The sequence below is a fragment of the Tyto alba genome, unplaced genomic scaffold (assembly GCF_018691265.1).
Source record: "Tyto alba isolate M040663 unplaced genomic scaffold, T.alba_DEE_v4.0 Super-Scaffold_2, whole genome shotgun sequence".
In the NCBI taxonomy this organism is placed as follows: Eukaryota; Metazoa; Chordata; class Aves; order Strigiformes; family Tytonidae; genus Tyto; species Tyto alba.
In genome coordinates this window covers 74713385-74739379 of record NW_024881282.1, presented here as the reverse complement: position 1 = coordinate 74739379, position 25995 = coordinate 74713385, and the positions used below count along the sequence as shown (strand labels likewise).

Here is a 25995-nt window from a genome sequence, read left to right as displayed (position 1 = left end):
GAAGAATTACATTATTCTTGTTGTTCTTGCCTTTTTTAGCATCAGTATGAATAATCTACCAGGATCATCTTCTTTACCATGTACTCACTTTTTAAAAGCAGAGGTTGTAAGCTAGTACATGATTCAGAGTCTCTCTGAATTACCTCTTCTCTTTCAGTGCCACTTCCAAACTTTCTGCTATAGATTGATTTTATCTGAGCACCTCCAGCCTCATCCTGCTGTCTCATTGGGAGTGTCTACATCAATGTGTTGATTCAGAACACAAGTCCACTTTTGTAGCAAATCTCCTGATCATCTCCCATTCCTCAGCTTTGGGTTGCATGGTGGAGCAGCCTCAGACTGCATGAAACAGATTCCTGGGGATGGGAACAAATGGGAAGATGTGTTCTGGGGATGCATCCAGGAGCAGCAGTAAAGGGGAGTTCAACATAGCCAGGCTACAGCTCACCCAAAATAAAGAAAAACACTGAAATGTAGATTTCAGGTCCTCAGCACCAACTACTTTGCTGTACAAACCCAACCCTGTTTGTACATATGTTGTAGTTTAAACCCAGTCAGCACCTAAGCCCCACTCAGCTGCTTGCTCACGCCTCCATCCAGAGGGATGGGAGAGAGAATCAGAATGGTAACAGTGTGAAAACTTGTGGGTTGAGATAGACAGTTTAATAGGTAAAGCAAAAGTTGTGCACACAAGCAAAGCAGAATAAGGAATTAATTCACTGCTTCCCATTGGCAGTCAGGTGTTCGGCCACTCCCAGAAAAATAGGGCTTCATCACGCATCACAGTTACTGGGGATGACAAACACCATGACTCCAAATGTCCCCTCTTTCTCCTCCTTCCCCCAGCTTTTACTTCTGAGCATGATGTTGCGGGGTATGGCATATCCCTTTGGTCAGTTGGGGTTAGCTGTCCCAGCTGTGTCTCCTCCCCACTCCTTTTGCACCCCCAGTTACTCGCTGGTGGGGTAGTGTGAGGAGCAGAAAAAGCCTTGAAGCTATGCAAGCACTCCTCAGCAATAACTAAAGCATCCTTGTGTTTTCAGCACTGTTTTCAGCACATATGCATAACATAGAACCATATGAGCTACTATGAAGAAATTTAACTCTATTCCAGCCAAAACCACTACAACGTACTTCATGTTAAAGTAGAGGTAGTTCTCGCCTCTGTGCTTGTTCACTTGGTAATGCAAGTCATGCTGGCTTTATTTGGTTTAGCACTAATTTTTTCTGTATGTTCCTTTTTCTCTCCTTCCTTTTCTTGTATTTATATACAAGTAGTTCCAGGCAACATTTGGCCTGACATTGTTTTACTACATGCAATATTACATTTCTTCATTACTGAAACACCAACCCTTAGTGCAAAAACTAGTTCTGTATCAATCTAGATTGTCTGAATGTTATTTAGTGTCTTCTTTCTCTATGCTATGTATCCTAACAATAAACACAAAATACATATATAAAGTTTTTGCTTATAGACTGCAAGTAAAGGCCTCCAGGTTCACAGGACTTCATGAAATTCATCCTGTACTACTTAAGGTGTCAGAGAAGCAATCTCTGACTGTTTTCAGAGACCTGGAGAGGGACAGAATTTTGGAGTCTTGCTGAGTGCGAAAGGATTTACTTTAGCTGTAGGAGAAAGGAGAACCAAGGGAATCTGAGACTACTTCAACACTTTTACGTAAATTTTAGCACCTTGAAGATGATAAAGAGATAAGCAATGATGAACAGAGGTTTTTCAAGAACAAGTTGTATCAAACTGATAAAATGTTCTCTTTTATAGCATAACCAGCCCAGGGTAGATCTAAAGTAGATGTGAAAGTTTCTAACAATAATGATACTAGAACTGAGGAATAGGTAGCCAACAGCATTGTAAAATCTCCTTGGAGCTCCTAAAGAGCAGGTTAGATAGCCTCAGGGATGGCTGGGCAGGGGCCAAGAACAAGGGCATAGAACCTGTGCTCCAACTTGTGCCTGTTGCCTCTATCACCATGTTTTCTTGCACTGGGCAGCCAAAATTGGACGCAGACTTTTAGATGTAGTCCCACAAGCACTTAGTAGAGGGCAATAATCCCTTCTCTTGATTTGCTGGCTACACCTTTGCTTATGCAGCCCAGGAGGCTGTTGGCTGTTGGCTTCTTTGCTGCCAGGGCACATTGCTGGCTCATGGTCAACTTGGTGTCCACCAGCACAGCCAGGCCCTTTTCTCCAGAGCTGCTTTCTTGCCAGCTGGAACTCAGCCTAGACTGTAGCATGGGTTTAGTGCCTCCCAAGTGCATGACTTTGTTATAATGTACTATATTAACAGACTAGCACACAATATCACAAGCAAACAGTAAGGCTAATATAACTAATCTATATCAATTACGGTTCTTAAAGGGCAAACTGCAGATTAGCACGGTATGTGCACCTTGATTTTCATGGTGTCACTTGATTTGCTGTGCTAGATCAGGATGTTCTCCCATTCAGGTACCATACAGTGCTTACAATGTTAACACCACAGCGATCTTAGATGCAGGAAATACACTTTGTTTATCACCCTGTTATCACTGAGAATACTCCAAGCTGCACAATTACATTGTTCTTCAGGAAGAACTTTGACTTTCATAAAGCCAAGATGATCTAATAATGGGAATATATTTCTTTGAAGATTTTCTGTCTGAACCCAGAAAATGTCCCTGACTTCTGGTATAAAATTTCCTGTTACTCACAAAACCCCCTTGCTCAGGGGATTTAAAGGCCAGAACATGGATCAGGAGAGCAAAGCATGAGAAAACCCATCCCCTGAGTAGAAGTGTGCCATTTCCTCGATGTAATAAATATCTCTTGTAGGGTGTCTGTGAGTAAATTGCCTTGCTATTTAGGTTTTACTTTTATTTTAATTACCTTGTTCGCCAGAGCTTTTGGAATCAAAGAAAATGAAATACTGCATACTCACTGAATTCTTAATGGCCTGGTCTGGGGACAAAAGTGAGATTTTAGTTAACATGAAAACTTGTGTGGAAACTTTCCACCTCAGTTTAGGTTTACATGTTTTCCAACAACCACGGAAGCAATGAATTTTACAAGTGTTTAAGAAATACAAAATATTTGTAGTTTTGGTTTTGATTTTTATTAAAAACCTGAAAAATTAATGCTGCATTGGCCTCATCATAATCTCCTCTATCTAGAGGGTCACAAATTTTCAGAACTGAGTGATGTGCAAGGAACAGAATTTTACAAGGTACACTGAGTTACTGATATGCAAAGCCACTCACTGCTATTGCGAAATAATACCCGGGAGGAAGTCAGGTGGAAGGAAATCAGAGGGAAAGACATCAGACGGCTCCCACTTTCTTACTGCAACACAGACTTGACAAAGTTAAGCAAACTGATGACTAAAGGGAGATTCATCTCTGCCTCCTCTGAGGGGCAGCTGTGCAGTTGTGTCCCTGGGACGCTCAGGGCAGGACCCAGTTGAACAGCCCAAGATGCCCAACTAGCAGCCAAGTTCTCCATGCCTGTGGAGGCACTCCTTCGTAAATGGGGTGAGTTTTTTTCCCATCAGATTCCACTAACTCAAAGTTAGATGTTTAACATGGGTCACTGTGGTCCCTGGTCTGCTCAGCAGACAGCAGCACTACCGTCAGCCATTGGAGAACAATCCCTGACATCCACCTTGGGACTGGATGAATAACCCTCTCCATTTGCCAGTCTTTCTACATCTTCCATAGGAGCCCAGAAGAATAGCTTTCTAATAGATTTGCTAAACCAGATGTGTGACCTTGGCAGCTGCAGTGAGGTGAGACAGGTCCTGCCTTCATTGCTCACTTTTCCTGTATAATAAAAGCAGAGGCAGGAATCCTTGAAGGCCTCAAGGAAGATCATGCTGGCCTTGGTGCATGCATATAAGATAGGCAGACAGGATCTCCTGGGTGCTTATTTTCAAAGGCACCTGCTGACCACCCAGGGAATTGAGATACTTGCTTTAGGAGGACGGCTTCTAGAGGTGCCTAACATTGAAATGCAAAGAAGAGTCACTCCCCCAGGTGAGGCAGCTGCATTGCACCTCACTCACAACCCAACTGCCAGGGGCAGGGTGCTGGATGTTTAACCAGAGTATGTGATGCGGTCTTAGGTATGTCACCTTGGACCAGTGCCCTTTTCTTCAGTCACCATGTGGTGTGAGAGAACCCAAATGGGTCCTGCCACCAGACCCAGCTCTGGTGTCCTTTGTAGGGTCTGAGATTTCTGTCTAACTTCCCTTTGGCTCAAAAATGCAGCGCTTCAGTCTCTCTGACCCCCTGCTTGCCTACGTGTGAGCCTTCAGAGCTCCAGCTAGCAGAGGAATGTCCCAACCACTTAACTCTCCTGCAACCATTTGGGAGCCACGGATCTTTGTAAAATACCTCCAGAACAGAGTACATACCAGAACTCTTGCCATGCTTTTGAGACACTTGTCCTGCCTCTTTGGTGAATCTGAGGTATGCTGCTGTTTTGCATCTGGCCCTGTCCCATTTGCCTTCCTCCTTCTTATTTATCCCATATTGCCCACATATTGGTGTAGAACCACAAACAGAGGTCATGGACTTGCTGTAACTTTCTCTCCACTTCTCTACTCATCTTGCTTCAATGCCTGAGTGATAGAAAGCTTTTGTAAGCAGAGTAGTAAGCTGAGCACTTTGGAAAGCAGTAGAGTACCCTGCTTTGGTCAATGGTACAGAACTAAATGCCAACCCTGTCTCTTTCTGGGTATACCTTACCCTGCCACGGTGCTCACTCTCATCAAAGAGAGGAGTTTACCAAAAGGATTTACCAAAGATAGGAGGAATCATCTAAAAATGTGTTTTGTGAAATATGTCTTTGCAAAGTGCAAGACACTGATGGCCACCATCCAATCCTTGGATGAAGTGTGTTAGGCCTTTTAGTTCTGTTTTCCCAAGTCAGAGACAGTGTAATATTCTGTCTAGGTTGATAATTTGATAATCTTGATATGTACAAATAAACATGTGTGCACAGGCATATGTGTAAAAATGCCATCTGTAATTCAAGAAAATACTCAGTATTTTAAAGAAATGTAATAGATTAATTAATAATAGGTTTTCATGTGTACTTCTTTCAGAAACATCCTTGCAGGTCTCTGTTTGTCTATGGAGTCATGTTGCCCTCTGTTGACTTCAGTATGTGTGTGCAGCTTTCCTCTCGCTTTAAGTCAGAGCTGACTCTTGTTCTCAGGGCAGGTAAACAGAAGACCTCATGATGCAGTTTACTTTCCTGACACAGAATCACGGAATGGTTCAGGTTGGAAGGTACCTCTGGAGGTCATCTTGTCCAACCCCTTCCTTAAGCAGGGTCACCTAGAGCTGGTTGCCCAGGACTATGTCTGGATGACTTTTGACTATCTCCAAGGATAGAGACTCCACAACCTCTCTGGGCAACCTGTGCCAGTGCTCGGTCACCCTCATAGTGAAGAGGTGTTTCCTGATGTTCAGAGGGAACCTCCTGTGTTCCAGTTTGTGCCCATTGCCTCTGGTCCTGTCACTGGGCACCACTGGAAAGAGCCCAGCACTGTCCTCTTTGCACCCTCCCTTCAGGTATTTATATACATTGATCAGATCCCACTGAGTTTTCTCTTCTCCAAGATGAACAGTCCCAGCTCTCTCAGCCTTCCCTCATAGGAGAGGTCCTCCAGCCCCTTCATCATCTCTGTGGCCCTTTGTTGGACTCTCTCCAGTACATCCATGTCTCTCCTGTACTGGGGAGCCCAGCACTGGACCCAGCACTCCAGCTGTGTCTCACCAGTGCTGAGCAGAGGGGAAGGATCGCCTCCTTCCACTTGCTGTCAATACAGCCTGGCATCCTTGAGAGCCTGTTTTGCTACAAGGGGACATTTCACACATACTAATGATGCAATAAAAAGCAGGAGTGTACACAGGTAACCTCCGTGTTCACAAAGGGAGTGCCACAAACAAAGAAAAGTGAGGTAGAGTTATGCTAGGAGCAACAGAACAAAAAGTACGTGGGTGATTGTGGTTTACAACTACCACAGTCCTAAAAGCAATCCACTGAGGATCTGATCTTTATGGTCTTTATTACTTGGAGATGTAAAACCTCAAGAAAATATTTTAACAACCTCCAAATTCCAGCAAAGTCCCCAGGAAGGTTCAGAAAGGTAGTTCCAGTCACCATGACCCCAAGTGACACACAGTTAATGGGCAAGCCTGTTCACAGGTGACTGCCAGGCCTGTGGCAAATGGGATGAAGGGTCCCTGTACTCCCCTGTGCCCCTTTGTCTTCCCACTTCCCCTATCCACCAAGGCACGCTTTGATGCTTTCTGCATTTCTCCAGGTCCCCTACACCCTCTTGCTGCTCCTGGGTCCTGAAGCAACCACCACACATGCCCCCTTCCCTTTGGCAGCCAGGGTAATCATCAGCCTCTTCTCTAATCTGAGAAAACTTCATGGTGCTGCATGAACCCCTGGCTGAGCCCTCCAGCTGGGACATGGGGAGCGCAAAGAGATGCTGCATCTCTGCAGAGATTTCTCCATAGGGCTTTCCAGCAGCTCTGCTGGGGATTCAGCTTCCCCCTCAGAGGGGGGTGAGGATGGGCAGCCATCTGCTCTGCCCCATCCTGTTCTTGTATTTTCTACCCAGACGTGGTATTCTTAGCAAGACATAACGTGCCCAGAGAGTGTCCTTCAGAGCCTTGAGTCATTTCTTGTCGCAGAAGATGGTCTTGTTCACTGCTAGCAGTAACAACGTGTTCATGGTATTTAGATCTATGTCTGAAAAAAAAGTAATTTCCCCAGAAATATTCACATGCTGCTGAGCACTGTCTGTGCAGAGGGAAGGGCTCCGGTACCCTGCTGTGCACCAGGGCTGGGAGGCTGGGGGAAAGGCCATGGGGAATTAAATGTCGGCTGAATACTTTGTTAGCTACAGCTGGAGGATTTTTGCTTTTTATTCTCTGTGGTCTGCTCATTAGTAAGGAAATGATGAGACCATGACACTTTTGCTGCAAGCATTGGGATGCTTCCTCATTAGCTACCCTAAGAGTTAAGGATTTAAATGCACAAATGTCAGACACATCCAGTCTCCAGTGTTGCTGGAGGTGCAGTCAGAGAAATCCTCACCTAGAAAGACAGAAGAGGAATTCTGGCCACTGAACACAGCTTTCCATTTTGAACCCGGCTGCTTTCACGCAGTGTTATTAGGTGTCAGCACCTTCATTAGCTAATGAACTTTCAACAGATCTGACTATATTTTATTAATGGGTGAATTATCCTTCTCCCAGGTGGTTCTTCTAAGTAATTTAAGCCTGCTCTAATCAGAAAGCCTGGCATTTATGAATATTATGGCTCTCTTCTAAGGGATTTCCAAAATTTGTGCTTAATTATGTACTTCTCTGTATGGGAAATAATAACACACTGCCACCTGATGTAAATCTTCATTTTATGCAAGAAATTAGAAAGTAAGTCTACAAAACTTGAGAACTCTTTTTCACAGAAAATATTTTAGCTTTTGGGCAAGATGGACAATCAGTATTATGAACTATGTTGGTTATTATTTACCTAAATCCACATTTAGATGTTTTTAGCATAAATTGAACAGAATATTGCACATATTCTAAACCCGGTGGAATTCATCACAGAAAGAAAATGGTCTTGGCCTGCTGTTGTTCCACCACAGGCAATGAAGCATTTAGGTTTTCAAATACTGATGTGCTGAAGTGCAAATAACAGATGACTGCGGGGTGTGTACCATTCAAATAGTCTGGAAGAATGTGAACAGCTATAAACTAAACTGTGTCAATTATTAAAATGTCTCAATATTCTAGTTTGATTTTTTCCTGATTAAGTACATTGAAAGCAATTATTCCAAGCCACTTGAAACTTTTTTTCCCGAATTAAATATCTTAGACTTTATATTTTTGAATATTCAAAAATTGAATGTATGTAAATTTCACCGTCATTTAGACGAAAGCGGTTACGTCCTGAAAAATTGAATATTTTTGTGTTCTCTTTCCATTCCCAAATTTTATGTTGATTCATTCAACGTGGATTTGCGAACTTCGCTTGACCTGAACATGCATTTTAGTGCTGGGTAAGGCTGGGTAAGGCTGCGAGTGGCTGCGCTGCTGCTGCTGCTGCTGCTGCTGCTGCTGCTGCTGCTGCTGCTGCTGCTGCTGCTGCTGCCGCCCCACCCCCGTCCCGTCCCGTCCCGTCCCGTCCCGTCCCGCCCCGCCCCGCCCCGCCCCGCCCCGCCCCCACCGGGAGGGCCCTGCCTCTTTAAGAGGCTCATCTGCATGGCCCCGCCCCCCTGCGCCGCTCCCCGCGCTGTACCGGGCGGCCGCCTCCGCCAGGGGGCCCCGTCGCTCGGCGGCGCCCGCCGCTCCTGCCCCTCCCGCCGCTCCCGCCCGGCCCACGGCGCCTGCGCGAGTCCGCGGAGTCCTTGGAGCGGCGACGGCGGGGAGCGGCGGAGGCCGGGCGGCAGCCATGCAGCGCTGGGGACGCGTCTCCGGCGCGCTCGCTCGGGTACGGCGCTGGCAGAGAGGCGAGCAGGGCGGGCGGGGGGAGCTGCGCCGAAGAGCTCGGGCTTGGGTTTTCCTCACGCACCGCCCCCCCCCCCCCCCGCCAACCCTGTCGCCGGGAGCGGGCGCGAGGGCGGCGGGAGCCGGAGCAGGCGCCCTGGGGCTTTGGCGGCGGTTCCCTCCCTTCTCTGCTTTCGCCTCCTTCGCAGGGAAGGGGCGTAGCTCCTCGCCCCGCGCGGCCTCTGCCCGGCTGAGGGGCCCGCGGTGTCGCTTGGCTCCCGGCGGGCCTCACGCCGCCGCGGCAGGGGCGGCCTCGGGGCCCTGACACGGCTGCCGTGTCATTTGCTGGCGCTGGCCCTCCCGGGAGCGGAGAGGGGCCGTGCCGGCCCCGCGGGGAGCGGCCGGGCGCAGTCGGGGGTGGGAGCGGACACCTTTGTGGCTGCGGGAAACTGTCAGAGAGGCTCTTCCCGCCTTTTGGGCGGGGGTCTTCAGGAATACGTTCAAGAGCATCCTCTGCTCCAGTTACAGGATGATCAGCCCGTGAGATGCTTGTGGCAGCTGTGCTGTGCTGTCCCGTTACAATTAAAAATAAAAATGTTGCCCTCCACAGCCACCTCTGAGATGTTGCCTGTTCACTGGAAGTGGCCAAAGGGGATGGTTATGGAACAAGACTCTTTATAAACTCCTGTGGGTGTCTATGTCGTTACGTGGCTTGAGAGCCCCATGTGAAGGGTTGAGAGTTTGTGTGGTTAGAGGCAGCCTTAGGTGAGGCTGGCATGAAGACAAGTGTAATGATCAGCTGAGGCGGCAGAGAGACTTCTGCTTCTTATTCCAGTCAGTTCCCTCCATGTGTGCTTCATTCATGTTGTTCCCATTTTTGTTAACGGTTGACTGTAACTGTATCGTCACCTGTGTGTGGTTGAATGCTTATTTTCCTTCAAGGGAAGACTTTAATTTTTAAAACTAACTTTTTTTTCCCCTTTCTAGAGAAGCCATTTTGAACGAATTCATCATGGTCTCCAGGGAGTTTGTGCAGTGTCACAAAGGACCTATGCTGATCAAGGTAATTAATTGTGAAGAGTTTATTTAGACAAAAAACCACCCCCCACCCCCCAAAAAAAAGCAGTGCCTCAAACTCATAAATCAGTCTTCTGGGTGACAATGGAGTCCATGTCAGCACGGAGATTTAGATGTAAAATAGGGGGTTCTTTGCCATATTTGTTATCAAGATAAAGCTATCAATAGAAGTTGAACTTTATATAACATAAGAACAGTGATGGTAATTAATATTCCAAATGAGACTGTGGTTATGAGATAAGCATTAGGTACAAAGTTCGTAGCTTCTGCGTTCATGATCAATAGAAGCTGCATAGATATCTATTTCAACCATGTTTTTCTCCTTTATAAACTACTGATTTTATGGCATTCAGTAAGCATTTATCTTTTGCACTAAATGCAACAGAAGCTATGTTGGAAAAATGTTATAATTATCTAGGCATCTTAGGTTAAGTTCTTAGAGCTTTTATAGCAAAAAGGATGTGTGAGGCTGAATTCCGTTTCTTCATTTCATTTTACATTGTTTTCCCTGTAAAATTTAAGACTGCTTGCTTTTATAGCAGAGTGAATATTTCCATGCAACCTTTCCCTTTGTCCAGAAAGTTACTTTCAGATGTGAGGTATAATTTGCTTATCTAAACCTAATTTATTAAGTTGCATCATTTTTAATAGCTATTTTGCTTTTTAAAAAGTTATATTTTCAAACATTAATTATTTCAGAATGAAAAACTGGTATTCCTGCAGTAAACTTTTAATTGCTGAAACAAAGATAACTCAGATGTTCTTTGTTTCAGTTGATGCTGATGTCACAGTCATTGGCTCTGGTCCTGGAGGGTATGTTGCTGCTATCAAAGCAGCTCAGCTTGGCTTTAAGGTAAGATGAGACCTCACTCAGATAAACTATTCATCGAGATGGACTTGAAAGGTGTTTGTATGATACTGAAAAACTGAAATTCTTTCTCACCTTGGGCCAGCAGATGCTGTTGACATGTTGTTAACCTTTTTTTTTACCTTGCTTACCCAGATTATACAGGAGTTGAAATGGAGATGTGAAGGTATTAATATCTATAGGCTCCCTACTGACAAAGCTGCTCAGGACAGCTTGCTTTTGATTGGAAGTGATAATTGGGATGGACATACACTCTTGTGGAAGAGAAGGTGGGAAAAGAATGATAGGAAGGAATTTTTCTCCCAGCAGAGAAAAGGGAAAGAAAAAAAAAAAAAAACCTGACAGTGACAAAGGTCACTGAAAAACTGTCTTGAAGAACAGACTGAGGGAAATCAAAAGAGGAAAAAAAAATAAAAAGCTGATGTGCTTTTGTTCTTTTGAATGTAAGTAGAGAAATTCTGTTGCCATATGAGAATTTGAGGCAAAAACACGTCTGTAGAAATACTACAGTATCTAATTTATTTTTGTTCATCTGTTCTGTCTGTTGTCTTTGAATACCTTTTGAAAGAGGCAACTTTATCTGATGTGCACTAATGAGGTGTTATTTAATTGAGTATTGTGAGAGTTATATGTGCATAATGCATTTCAGATTTTCTAAATTTACGAAAATACTGAGTGTGACTTGAGCAGGATGTCTTTTTTTACCTTCACACCTTAATATGAGCCTAACTTACTCTCTTGGCACTGCATTATTCTTCTCTTAATTATTTTGAAATCTGAGAAGGTGGTGCTAGCAGTTCTGAGCACGTTCCTGCTGGCTGATATGTCACAATGCTTCTGAACTATGACAGCTGGACTTCATGACAAAAACGAGTTGAGGAGACCACCTGGTAAGGACAAGAACTCCTGGTGATGAATGGAGTCCCAGTGCAGCTCTGGAACAGAGGCCCAGATAGTGTGTAGTCTTAATCCTTGGATATTTTCAGAATTTGGCTGTACAAAGACCTGAGCCACCTGATTGTTGACTGTGTCTGGGGCAGGAGGTTTGACTCAATGGCCTCCAGAGGAGGTCCCTTCAACCTAAACTTTTACGTGATTCTAAGTGTTGTCCCTCATTGGTCATTACTCCCACAACTGGGTTTCAGTGATGTCTCTTTGGGTATCTTTCAGACTTCTAGGGTGTAAGCATACCAAAATATAAATGTTTAAGATTCCATTAAGAAGTTTTACATTTGCCTGTGACCAAGTGCAGATAATTGAATTGTCTGTATCCAGGTTTGTGAAATTATTTTTTTTTGTCCTAATAAATAATCTTGCTTTTAGATGTATTTTGTTACTGAGCTATTAATACCTGAAAAAAAAGTTTCTCAGTGCTACAGGTTTTAATTGAGGTCGAGGCATTCTGCTACGTAATTTCGTGTTTGTTTATTCTAAAGTTATTTTTTGTGGCTGTATGCCTGCTTTTCTTGGAGCAATGCTGTCATCGGATCCTTCATGTCTGTGATTGACAGTAGGATACCATATACAAGGAGTTTTAACAAGCGCCCTGGATTCTGTTTTACATTATAGTAAAAAATAATTGTTACACTGCTTCACAGCTACTTGGAGTGGGCAAAGTACTTGAACATGCTTGCGTGTGTCACCTGTAGCACTGAATAAACATGAAGAGTGTTTATGCTGTCCTTGAGGAACGTACGATGTTTTTGTGAGACTGGCAAAAAGATAGGTTCTATAGTTACACCTTCCATGGGAGAACCTGAGTATGCTCTACTGAATTACTGAACATTAACCTTCAATTTTAGTGCTGTGTCTGCTAGCACAAGTGTTAAGTCCTTGTACCACCACCACAGCATCCCGTGTTGTTGCCGACAATGTTCTCTGGGCATTGGCTTTTCAACCACTTTGCTTGGTCTTGTCAGTGAAGTTGCTGTGAAGTGGATGAGGCAGAACCTCCTTATCAGGTAAAAGTAGGAGCAGTCTGGTGCTGTTTGATCCATAGTGCAGCTTTTGAAGCCCTTGGATCACTTTTCATGCATTCAGAGGCTTAAAACAGGAGGAATGGTAGATAGGGGATTGGAGTGTCTCAATGTGCTGCTGTGATTTGATATGGTGAATTCTGCTTTTCATGTTACCATCACCTCTACTTTAGCACAAAAGCAGCAATTTAGAAGAAATGATGAAAGGCTTTCACCTGGGTAGTCACTTCTCAGTAGACTGGAGCTCTCTGAGTATAAACCAAGGAACTATTATTTTGAACATGTGTGCTCCTTGTAGATAATGAGATGCCAGTTGTTTTTCTTCTATAAAAAATGATTTACAGTACTCTTTCCCCCCACCCCCTGCCCCCTATTGATCTGGTTTTAGTTGAAGTTTTGTCAGTTATTTCTTTTCTTTGCACACTTTGATGTTAGCAAGTTGATGAGAAGGAGATGAAATATTTTCCGTCCTTGTTGGTATTGACCTTGGCTTTGCTTGGCTTTGCTTTACTTGGTTTTTATTTTTTCTGTCTATAGATATTGGCACAACTTTATAGCAGTGAGTCTTACAGGAGCATGTGTTTAGAGAGGGAAATGTTGTTTGTGCTTTGGGGATTTTGTTCTGTTTTGTTTTGTTAAAAGATTTCATGCAGTTTTAACCTGTGATGGTTCATTTATCTGTTGTTTGCTTGTGATTACTTCTTTTTAAGAGTCTTTTGCATGATTTATGTGTTTTTTTTTTCCAGGGCTTTGGTTTTGTTTTATCTTTTTTAATTGTAAGGAGGACATCTTTCACAGAACTGAGTGTTTTATTTAGTTGAGGTGACTGTGGATTTTTGAAACAGAAGAACAGCATTTAAACTTGTATGAAAATATAAATGGGGCAGTGGGGAATGTGGCTGTCTTCTGGTAGAGAATTTTGTTGCAATGAGTCTGTTTTTATGTTAGGAAAAAAAATAAGGGAGGGGAAATCTGAATCACAAAATAAATCTAGGAGTAAAGTTAATGAGACATTTGTAGAGGAATAGTTGCTAGATACATGTCTGGTCTTTGTCATCGATTCTAATTTGTGAGATGCCCTGTAAGGAAATGGTAGCATAATATTGCTGAAAAAATTTTTTCCCCCTCTTCTTTTTCCTCAGACGGTCTGTGTAGAGAAAAATGAAACATTAGGTGGAACCTGTTTGAATGTTGGATGTATTCCGTCCAAGGTAATTGTGCATAGTGTGACATAAAATATCTGTTCTTTTAAATGAAGTTATGTATCACTTGGAAAAAGTTTGAGGAGTTTCTCAAGATTGATGTACTTTCTTTAAAAATTTAAATTGTAATCCAGATGAGCTGAGGATCCAAGTAAAAGTAACACAAAGGGTTAAAATTTTACTTGCTAAATAGAAATGTTTTGTTTGCAAATTGTTTTGTGGGCTTTCCCAGATGAGATGGGGGAAGAGGATGAAAACCAGAGGTACATACAGATGCATGTTCTCACTTTGAGCTGTTGAGTCTGTGTTGTAACCAGTAATGACTGTTTCAGACTGTTGGTTGTATCTCTTGTAGACTGCTGTAACTATTTCTGATGGTTGTAGCTCTTGTACCATGTGAAGTTCTTGGTCACCTCCTATAAGTTTGTTCAAAATAAACCTAGAGTTTGTTAAAGCAATGCTGTACTGTGTGTGTCACTAGAGGTAGAGAAAGTAAATTAAATTTGAGGGAGAGAGGGACCCCTGGAAAATAATGAATTCTGGTTTTAGTTGGATGCACCATACTCTGAAGAGAGCTGTCTCTTTCCATTGACTACAGAAAGAGCCTAGTTTATTAGCTCTTGAAATATTCGTGTAAGCTAACTTAGTATTCTTGCCAGCCCCGAAAGATGGGCTGGTAGTGCTTGTGTGGAGTAGTGCAGGTGGGGAAAGAAAAGGGGGAGTCCAAGGCATGCACCTTGAAAGAAGGGAGAAGTCAAGAAATCCAGAATAACTTAATATTTGATGTTGTCAATCCAGCTCTAAGTAATTTCAGAACTAAGGCGTTGTAACAACAGTGCTATTGCTAGATGAAAGGAGTCTGCCTCGTTAGCACCCAGCAGGTGAAGGAAGACACTGGCAATGCCAGGATTGTTACGGCTCTAGTAAGAGACATAATATTCTTATCAGGATTCTTCCAAACTGTATTGCTCTTTCTGATATATTTGCTTGGAGAGGTGCCATTAGCATGGTAGGAGAAAATACAATATAAATACAAAGTTTTTAAAATGAGATAATAATTTTAATAAACCTTTTAGTAATAGTTCTGATGAAGTTCAGAATATCTTAATATACTGAGACAAAACTCAAATGAGGTGTCAATCAACACAGTCTTACTTTGCAAGTTTGGAACTCTGCTAGGATCTATTTAACTAACTTCTTGAGTGTGTGTTGTGGTGTGTGTGTGTGTCCCCTTTTTTTTTTTTTAATCATTTGAAGTTCTTATGAAAATACTTCTGAACCCATGGGCTAAACTTGGAGCTACCCAGAATTTTTTTGAATGGCAATAAACTTCTTAAAGAAGTGGATATGTAGGCTGCATACACTGAGGCAATAACAAATTATTCAAATACTCCTTTCCAGAAAGCCATCCAAAATAATACAATGGGTATGGAAATTTTTTTCCATTCTAATTACTGAAGTCTTAAGCCGTGACTGTGTCTTTAATTAATGTTAGATATTACAGACTCAGGGTGGTGACAGTTATGTGAAACGGGCAAATGAGTTTTAGAGAGTTGATAAGACTTATTCATAAAGATGGAATTATCTTATCTGGACAGTATTAGTTTTACTCAAGCATGTGAATATAAGGCAGGTACCTCAAAACATGCTTTGAATCTTCTACTGTGCCTGCTTTAGACTTCAGTCTGTGCAGACTTGCACTGTTGTCCTTGCAAAGATACTGGTGATTTCATATTTGGGATGGCTACAGCAAAAGACATAATTTTTCTTACCAAGATCACTCCCTAATTATATTGCTATTTCTAATCAAAATACAGTAATAGAGGTTCTACATTTCAAGCTTCTGATTTATAGACATCCTTATAAAAACTATTCTAGTTTTATCTTTGAATTCCTAATCTCCAGTGACCTGAGCTAGCTCTAAGACATCTAGCTTCAGCTCAACTAGATAAGCAGTTGTAGTAACTTTAGCACAACTACTCAACTGCAAAATTTAATTCCCATATGGCTACACAGGCTAAAATTTTAACAGGGATTTCAGTATAGTTGCTCCTCATCTAGTCTTTCTGTATCTTCTTTTTCTTGACAAGTAACCTCTTGTCTGAGGTAATAAGGAAATTCTCCTGTGAGTCAGTCAGAATCATCCTTCTTTCCTCTACTTAGTCTGTTCCTTTTTTTTTTAACTCCCATAGAATAATTTCCAATCTCTCTGGTGAAACGAGGAAAAAGGATAGATGTATATCTAACTATTTTTATGATAAATACGTAATTTATAAAAACCTTTCAGTAAGAGCTATTGTGTACAAATTCTGTGTTTGAAATATACTTTTTCAAATATTTATGTCAAACTTCCTTAACAGTGAGAATGTTTTGCAAATAGCATCAGATTATTTTTTTGTCTGATAATATAATAAATAATTCAATTGTGAATGTATGCCCCAATTTATATTTTTGTGTGTGTATTTTAGGCCTTGCTGAACAACTCACATCTCTATCACTTGGCTCATGGAAAAGATTTCGCTAATAGAGGAATTGAAAGTAAGTGTGAAGAGCAACTAGTTGGTGCCTATTAACATAAATGGTTTGCATTGGCAAGCAAATTTAATCATTCAAACCTGATTGCTATAGTTTTCTGGTCAGAAAACTTTAGACTTACAAATTACATCCTTTATCTGTCAGTTGGAGGGTTAGGGACATATGTCTGCTCCTTGAACCCTGAATCATGGATAGATAAGTTACATTTGAAAAGTGTAATACTGTTTTTTAATATGGGAGATGTTGAATGAAACCTTTAGTAGGGCCATTCAATGAGTATTACTCTTGTCAGAGTTGTTAATCGCATTTAGGTTAGCTCCTTTAAATAAAACCACTGCAATACTTGATAGAAGGTTTTTTTAACCTTAGTTACAGGAATCCGTCTGAATCTAGAGAAGATGATGGAACAGAAGAGTGGTGCAGTGAAGGCCTTAACAGGTGGAATTGCTCATTTATTTAAACAAAACAAGGTTAGTTTGGATTATATACTGAAATATATACATTATTTTTTCTGATTGGATTTTCTTGTTTTTTATATTTTCATATTCTTGCCACAAATTAGAGTGACTGACTTGGCAAGGGCAGAATTTGAATGATTCTCTCCAAGGAAATTTTTAAATGAACAGTTCATTCACTCTTAATCTACTTAACAGTATACAATTATGTTAAGACTTGTACAGAGGTACATGTTAGCAGCTTCTCTAAAGCATTAGTGAGATTCAGATTAAATGTAGCATAACTTCTGTAAGCAATTTCAGTCTGGATTTACTGTGTTCTGATTACTAAAGGTTGTACATGTATCTGGATTTGGAAAAATAACTGGCAAAAACCAAGTCACTGCAACCAAAGAAGATGGCAGCACGCAAGTTATCAATACAAAGAACATACTTATAGCCACGGGCTCAGAAGTTGCTCCCTTCCCTGGAATTACTGTATGTATTTGAAGATTTAATGGTACTATTTTTTCCGATGTGTTATATCCACATAATTTAATGTGTAATAGTTTTTTGCATCTGATTGCACTTCACCCTCTCTGTGTTTTATATAATGTATAAAAGAGATGGTAAACCTCCCTTTGTGGATTTCTTTATCATTAGATTGATGAAGATAATATCGTGTCATCCACTGGTGCGCTGTCACTGAAGAAAGTTCCTGAAAAGATGGTTGTCATTGGTGCAGGAGTCATTGGTGTGGAACTGGTGAGAGGATATTTAAACCACTTGGCCTTTAATTTATAAAGGAACATGGTGTTATTATTTGTTATATTTGATTATGTTGCTGTGATTTAACAGATGTTTGGTTGAATGAGTTGTAGTGAAACTGTTCCAGACTTCGTAGTCAGCTTGCTCCCTTTTCTACCAGAAAATCTGGGAGAAGTGGTGGTAGGATCAGCACTCCTGAAGCTAGTTAGCTAAGCAGAGAAATGAGAGAGGAACATACAGGGCCTCACAGGTGTGTTTGGGTTTTGGGTGGGTGGAGTTAACTTTTGCTGAGGTTTGTGTCTGCTCTGGGTATAGATGTGAGAACTTCCTTTTTTTAAGGGAAGCTCTTTTTAAGCCAGGATAAGTTCTCGTGTGTAGCAGATACCACACAAAATTTCTTGGGATTAGGATTGTACACTTTCTATCTAACAATCCAAGGAGTGGAACCCAAGTAGTTCATCTTGGTCATCCTTTTGCCTCATACCTGTATGGTTCAAAAAGCATGTATATTTGCTGGTCTTGCAACTGCTTGAAAATTGGCACATCTGCTTAGTGGTTGCTTAGCCTGCTGAACATGAGGCAGGGAAAGAGTAAGCACAGTGAAGTACTGTGTTGGATTGATGTGGGTAGCTGCAGATAAATAGGGCGTATATGGGTTTTGTTGGTGAAGCTGATGTGATAGTGGTTATGGTATAAATACAGGAACAGCAGTGGTTCCATTTTATTGCATAAAATTTCCTTAATGTGGTATTGTTTTGATTTAATTTATAGTAGTATTAAAACACCACAAGCAATTTCCTTTGGGTTTTCTGATCTATGTTCAGATTCTTTGATTTTTGAATTTTTCTGTAGCTGTAACCTAAAACATGCCTAATTTATACTTAATTCTTTTGTTAGATATTTCTTTAAAACCTTATTTCCATTTATTCAGTCACTGAAATTTTGGGTATGCAAACAAGCAGTGATAAATCCATTTTTTGTGGAAAGGCTGGGGAAAGTTGGTTTTGTTTTATTCTACACTAACATTTGTGAAAACTGATAAGTTTGTTTCATATTGTCCTGCTTTTGAGAAGTTTTACAGTCTGTGGTAAATATTAAAGAAACCTGAAGTTGATTTTTCAAAAACTCTTTTTACCTATATTGTTGTGACTGCAGGGTTCAGTTTGGCAGCGCCTCGGTGCAGATGTGACAGCTGTTGAGTTCATGGGCCATGTTGGTGGAATGGGAATTGACATGGAGATTTCTAAAAACTTCCAACGTATTCTTCAGAAACAGGGACTTAAGTTTAAACTGAACACCAAAGTTACTGGTGCTACCAAGAAGCCAGATGGAAAAATTGATGTAGCGTAAGTGTTTAACATAAAACTAAAGGAATGCCATATATATTCTTCCCAACCCATCAAACTTATTTAAAAATAGTCTGATGTTATTTTTTTAAACAGGAAAAGATGGATTAAGGATGAAACTTAATTCTTTAGTGAAATTTAATTTTTATGCTGTATTGTAATTTACAGAGCTCATAATTTTGGGTTTCTTGAGTCTTAGATTGCTTATACAGGAGAGGTTCCATTGACTTGAGTTGAAGGCATGCTAGTATAAAACCAGTGTTGTTACAGTGAGATCAATAATAAAACCAGAACTCTAAATCATTCTTTTCAGGGAAGGACTTTGCTTCTGGTATAATTAACTTAAATATCATGAATGTTCATACTGCCATTTTAAAGGCGTTCGTTCTTGGCTGCTTATTGGAAGGGCTATTTTGTCCATGTCTTCTCTTGTCTCAAAATAAGTGTGGCAGAGATTTTACTGCTTTTGAGTAGAAATAAATGAAACTACCCCAGAGTGTCTTTTAATAGCCACTCAAATCCTTTGAAGACTTACAGATGAACAGCTAATATAGAAGCATATAAAACAAATTTGCTTTGTAAAATTCTATATGTATACACAACGTTTGTTCTTGTTAACGTTTTCTCTAAGAAAGTAGTTTGAGTTTTAAGAAAATGCTTGTTGTTGCTTAACAAAAGTAAGCTTAAATGCCTTTTCATTGGAATCTTAACATGGTGACTTGTATTTGCTGTGTCGCCATATCTCGGGATAGTCTGTCCTCCACCATTGTAAAGGTCCTGGCTTTGGGCTGCTTTACATGCCACGCTGATGCTGGTTGGATCTCTCATGTAGTCTGTTTCTACATGTAGAGTTCCATTTTGGTTCAGGACTGCGATTTTGAAACACTTCCTACTTATCCTCACTTGCCATGCTTTGGTTCTTGTGCTCTTAAAGTGCAAGAACTGAACTTGTTCTGGGTGCAGTTCAGCAAAACAGTGCACTGCAGGATGCACCTGATGTAGGGCAGCTGCTTGGGGGTGTTTGGTTCTTGGTCCAGAAGAAGGCTTGCTTCAGAGTATGTGGCCCTACCCCACCCCAGAATGTGCAGTTTGGATGTCAAGTACTCAGCACCAATTATTTTGTTGTACAGATTTGATCCTATAAGGTCCTGCTTCTTGCTAGTAGATGTATACCCTGAATATCTGTATCTGAGTTGTTAACAAATGTAGTAAAAGTTACTGTTTCTTCCTCCCTCTTCTATTCTTCAACTCTTGCAAGGAAGATGTGTGGGGCAAGCTAAATGCAAGTGTTTTGGATGCCAGATCCCAGCCAGTATGTCACCGTCTGGATCATATTAGTTACTAGTCAGAGAAATCCAATGCTGCAAGTTTACAGCTTAGCATTTCTGCTACTTATTTTTCTGTAGTGTTGAAGCTGCTGCTGGTGGCAAGGCAGAAGTAATAACCTGTGATGTGCTCCTAGTTTGCATTGGTAGACGTCCTTTTACAAAAAATCTAGGTCTTGAGGATATTGGAATTGAACTTGATAAGAGGGGGAGAATCCCAGTCAATAACAGATTCCAAACCAAAATTCCAAAGTAAGTAAGACTAAATATTTTTACTTTTCTTTTAAGCAGAACTCTTATTTTTAAAAGTTCAACGTACTAAAGCCCTTTTTTTGTTTTTAGTTGTGGAATATAGCTTTCTTTTCTGAAAGGAAAACTCAAGATTTCTTATTTTTTCAGGAACTAAAGATTTTTAGTCAACCTGTGAAGTTTTGTAATTTAAAAGTCACTGTGTGTTTCATGTCACTAGTACTTCTTGAAGTGTGGTCATTCTGTGGAAACTGCTCTTTTATACTTATATTTTGAAATTTAGTATTTTAATCTGTTTTGATTAGAGTTTTGAGTAGTATGTTTCAAATTGACTGTTATATAAGGTAGCCTAGTTGTGCTAGGATGTTTTTAAACAGTGTCTTATTCTGTTTCATTGGTCTGATAGCATCTATGCTATTGGTGATGTAGTTGCTGGACCTATGCTGGCCCACAAAGCTGAGGATGAAGGCATTCTTTGTGTGGAAGGGATGGCTGGGGGAGCAGTTCACATTGACTATAACTGCGTACCCTCTGTGATATACACTCACCCTGAAGTGGCCTGGGTTGGCAAATCAGAAGAACAGCTGAAGGAAGAGGTACTGTTTGTTTTCTTCTCAGACAAAACTGTTTTTCTACCTTGGGCATCGTTTTGTTGTCTGGTGGCTTAGCTAGCTGCTTTTTCCAGGAGAATATCTGCATCTGAATTTATTGCTAAGGGTGTGTGAATGATTCCCTCCTGCATGCCACTTTCCCGGGGATCAGAGTTCTTTAGAGTGATTTCTATTCTGTGAAGTTAATGTTATTTGCTAATGAATCTTTTTTTAATACCCCCTTATACCCCTTTCATCGTTGTTCTTACACTTTGCTCTGTGTGTCGTATGTGTCTTGTATTGCTTCTGTTCTTGTACTTGCCAAATTGTCTGTATGCTTACATTGTTCTTGTTGGTCATTAACTGATTAAAACATGTGTTTTGTAGGGTATAGAATACAAAATTGGGAAATTTCCATTTGCTGCAAACAGTAGAGCAAAGACAAATGCTGACACAGATGGCATGGTGAAGATACTTAGTCAAAAATCAACAGACAGGATGTTGGGTGCTCACATTTTAGGCGCAGTAAGTATTGTAAATTGTGCTGCTGCCTTGGCTTTGTTAAGGGTCTGTTATTTAGGATTGCAGAGTAGTTGTCAAATTAGGAAAAGTGGTGCTTGTAAAAAGAAGGAAGATTTGAGTCTACCATAGTAATTTTTATTGACTGTTTTCTTCTGCACTCCTGCCCTCCTTCCCACTTTTCTGTTACTTTGGTGTTAGATGCAGCATTTTTTTCTTTTTTTCCTAGAATTGCTAGGGTTAATTGATTTCTCTGACCAGTTGTTAGTTTGGTGGGGTTTTTTTAATGAATACTGCCAAATACTCAGCAGAAATTGTTGAGTCAAGTTCTGGAATTTGAGGGAGGTGAAAAGACTGTGGCTTTTTCATCTGTGTTTTCTTTTTTTACCCTCTCTGAACTTCAGAATGCAGCAAAGCTGGTAACCTTATGCTGTGGTCACCAAATCCAGGGTCAGTAGCTTATGGAACTTTGATTTAAAACCCTTTGTAAAGATGAGTAACTAGAAAATTCTATTGAGGAAAAGTATCATTTTCCACTGTCCCACACATTCCAAAGTTAGACCCTAATCTCTCTCTGTTTTGTTTAGCTCTAAATTTTAAAAATTTTTTCTAAAGACATTTGTAGAAACAAGTCCATGCATCTTTGTATACAGCTTTCTTTGAGAGGAACACTAACCCTGCTCTCCGTTTTCCTGGAAAGAAAGTTTTACTCCTGTTAATGGATATGGTGTCAACACTAGTGGATAGGCTTTTTGTTTCTGAATCTGATTCTCATAATTTCTGCTAGAAATACTTAGTAAGGCATTACGTTAGTTATTTTCTCTTGCAGTGGCAGTCATTTAAAAATCAGCATGCCTTAAAGGAAGCACAACTTCAGTTTATTGGTGTGAGACAGACTAATTTTCTTCATTGGGAAGGGGCTGGGGGAAGATCTTAAGATTGTGGATCTGAAAGCTGAAAACATAATAGATTTCACTATTTTTCATTCCTCAAATAATTGCTGTCTGAGTAATTACACATAAATACAACAAATAAAAATGAGGGTGCAGATGTAGTAACAAGCTTTTGTTTATCTAGTGACCTATTTAACTTTCCAGGAGGGCGTTGAAGTTTTGGGGAGGTTATAGCAGTGATAATGCACACTGTAGCTTTGAGAATGTGGATGTTCTGAGCAGTGGTAAAATACTCAGATTTTGTATAATTCTCAGTAATGAGAGAACAGATACTCTTACTAAGAATTATTTTTATCTTTACACTAGGCTTAAACACAGTCACCAAATAGATGAAGTACTTATGACTTATATTAGAACACAGCTGAAAGTCCTAGTTATAATACAACTTTCCTTTTTTTGCAAAAGATGCTTCTTTACAAGCTGTTACTGATTCAGGAGAACCTGGATGTCTGCATAAAGATTTGTGCTAATTACAAATACCATTAAATTGCAGGGTGCTGGCGAAATGGTTAATGAAGCTGCCCTTGCTATGGAATATGGAGCATCATGTGAAGATGTAGCCAGAGTTTGCCATGCCCATCCAGTAAGTTTTTTCTAAACAGACTGTTGAACGCCAGGGTTACACAGACATGCTGTAATTACATGCAGCTATTAATGACTTTTACTTTTTTATGTTTGCTCTCTACAGACAGTGTCAGAAGCCTTCCGGGAAGCGAACTTAGCAGCATCTTTTGGCAAAGCTATCAACTTTTAAAAGGAAAGAACAGATCTCTGTACGTGTATAGTACATCTCTGAAAGTGGACTGTGGGCCCTTATGGAAGGCTGAGTCTGAGGATTTTAGGACTGAATTAAGTGAATCTCATCATTTTAAACATCAAATATATTTCAACAAGTAGAGTTTGGAACAAGTGGAATTATCCAGTCTCTGTAAATTAAATACTTAAAATTACATGTTTATTTACATGATGAATGTTGCAGAAAAACAGCCTGACAGAACTCTTCTCATTTTCAAAATCAAACACTTTGCTGCTGCATGGGATTATCAGGTGTGTGCTGGTCAGAACTCTAGGTAGGTGTCCAGCATACCTGGTGTTTTCTTATTTGAAGTAGTGATAGACTAAACCAGTTGAATGCTGGCACTTACAATGTTGCTGGCACTTAAATGCCACTGTCACTTCCGCACAAAAATGTGTTTCCTTCTGAAAGGATTAACTTTATTTAAGCTACTTATTACATACAAGTACCAAAACTTGCTTTGACCTAGTAGTGTTAGGATGTTGGGAAAAGAGGGGCTCGTATAGATTAATTAAAATTATATTGACTTTTTAAAGAGAAAATTACTCTGTGTGTGATTCTCCACACGTCATGTTTTCATATTGAAAACTCATTGGGAAAAAATCAAGTGCTAAGGGAGAAATTAAAGATTTAAGAAAAATTAATCTTACTTCTACTTGATATTTTTTGTTTTTAAAACTTCCATTGTCCAACTCTCAAACTTGAAATGCTAAAACTGGGTAGTGAAGCAGCGTTTGCTGTTAAGTGTTATGACATGAGGGTTATTTTGCACCTTCCACACATAAGGGCTGCAGTGTCAGCTCTCCACACAATTAAGACATGCTTCCTTCTCCTCTGTTTTCTATTTTGTGCTCTCTTTCTGTCTCTTCTGTAGCAAGAGAGCTTAATAAATACTTAACATGGCTGGAGGGTCTTGGATTTTGTTTGCTGATACGCCCCATTACTCCTTAGTGTCTAGGTTGTCGAATACATGAAGAAAATCAAAACAAATGGCATCTTTGGAAGATCCCTAACATATATATGGAAAGTGCCCAATTTCAGTAGCTCATTTTAAGTTTTGTTTTGCAGTGTGCCCTTTTTTTTGTTAGGCTCTTTTCCCTTGAAGAAAACCTTAATATCTGTGGTATTGTGTATGCCCTTTTTTCATTATCTCAACAGAATGAGAAATGTACATTCAGGAAATGGTGCCAAAGTTACTTCGTTTTTTTGTATAAACAAGACGGTTATATCCTTCTACCTTTCATTAGAACTTCTTATTCAAGGTTTGATCCATTATCCATACTGAATGATGGAAATATACGTATGGTATATGCCAACATTACCATTTTAAGATATCAGTTAATCAACAAACACCGCTGATACTGTTCTTCATTTTGGTTTGTTTTTTAATTCCTGTTTTAAATGTAGATGGGGTTAAACCATGACAGCTCATTAAGTTTACCACCAGGATATGAGATAATCTGATTCGTGGATATGCAGGGTTAGGGGAATTAATGTGGATCTGCTTTCAGGTGTTAGGCAGTTGCTGAAAGGAAAGCAAAGGTGAGACAATAGTGAGGGAAGAAAAACATGATTGTTCCAGTGGATCTTGGCATTTCCTAATAACTTCTACCAGCTGCAGGAGAATGCTCTTAAGTGTTAATCTTTTGATTTGGAAGTCCTTCCTAGAAGTCCTGCTCTTTCAGAAACAGCTTTTTGTCCACTCTTTCCACCTTCCTCAATACTTGCAGCAGTCTTACTGCAGCTCAGCATTGAGGTTCATCAGTTACAAATTCTTATATCACATTTTGTTCATGTTAAATGTAAGTTTGGAAAGTCAGAGAAACTTTAATGAAGAATACTACTAAAACTATACTGGAGACTCTAGTTTCCCAGACACTTGTAAATAAAATTCAAGGCCTTAAAATTATTACTGTATCATTATTTCTGTCATTCCTGTTCTTGTTAAGTGTACAGAGAGTATTTGTAAAGGTAAAAGTGAGATGAGCTACTGAGCCACCTGTCAGGGATCTCATGGCAGTTAAGCCTGAACTTTGCCAACTTTGCAAATTGTGTTTTTAAGAGCTGCTAAGCATACTGGCAGTGAAATGGTGTGCAGTGCTGGTGTGGTAATCTGTTCCTGTGATGGGTTTTTTGCTGTCGCATTTGTAACCTATGGAGCTTAGGGGTAATTATATATTTAAACGTAGTGCTCTTTGGTTTGCTTAGGGGGTGATATATTCTGCCACTGTTGTCCTGACTGACTTTTGATGATGTTAGTCAAGGTCAGGTAAGCTGCTAATCAAAGTATATATGCAGATGTATTCCTTGGGTCAGAGTTAGCGGTCAGGATGTGTGAATGCATGTTGCAGTACTGGATGCTAATTTGTGTAGCTGATTAATGTTATAAATCAGTTTGTGCAGTACTGTGCAATTTCTGAAGGTGCACCGTTCTACAGATGACTTTGAACTTAAGCGTGGTGAACTGGATGTTACTCTCAGACGTTGAAAAAAGTCTTGTTTGTGTTTTGTTAAGTGCAAGCTGTTCTTAGCTGTCTGTGTACAGCTCCTTAATTGATTTGCATTAAGTGCCTTCTGAACATTTGTAGTTCCTCTTCCAGAGAGGCTTGATCCTCCCAGTTTGGTTTATCACATAAATATGGTGCTTTAAATGTAAACCACATTCACCCCTTCGGTGCTGACCACTGCTTTTACTTTACCTATCAAGTGTTTCGTAATCGGTGACATGAAACCAGTGTTAAACCTAAATGGTTATCATGCAGAGGGTAAATAATCCTTTTTGAGTACTGTGGCATAAATGCTAGATAATCACACAAGGATGATATTTCTTCATTCACTTGTAATTTTCTT

The 25995-nt window shown here is 40.4% G+C and overlaps 1 protein-coding gene across 1 annotated transcript; it reads left to right on the top strand.

The window, feature by feature from the left end:
- The first annotated feature begins 8384 nt into the window (after positions 1 to 8384).
- Positions 8385 to 25054, top strand: DLD (dihydrolipoamide dehydrogenase). Its single transcript, XM_032996266.2, has 14 exons — positions 8385 to 8511; positions 9495 to 9570; positions 10358 to 10437; positions 13571 to 13639; positions 16099 to 16168; positions 16535 to 16635; positions 16954 to 17097; positions 17263 to 17364; positions 18523 to 18713; positions 20120 to 20290; positions 20694 to 20883; positions 21265 to 21402; positions 22843 to 22932; positions 23038 to 25054. Exons 1-14 carry the CDS (start codon positions 8473 to 8475, stop codon positions 23101 to 23103), a joined length of 1527 nt encoding a protein of 508 aa, XP_032852157.2. The 5' UTR covers positions 8385 to 8472; the 3' UTR covers positions 23104 to 25054.
- Positions 25055 to 25995: the final 941 nt, after the last annotated feature.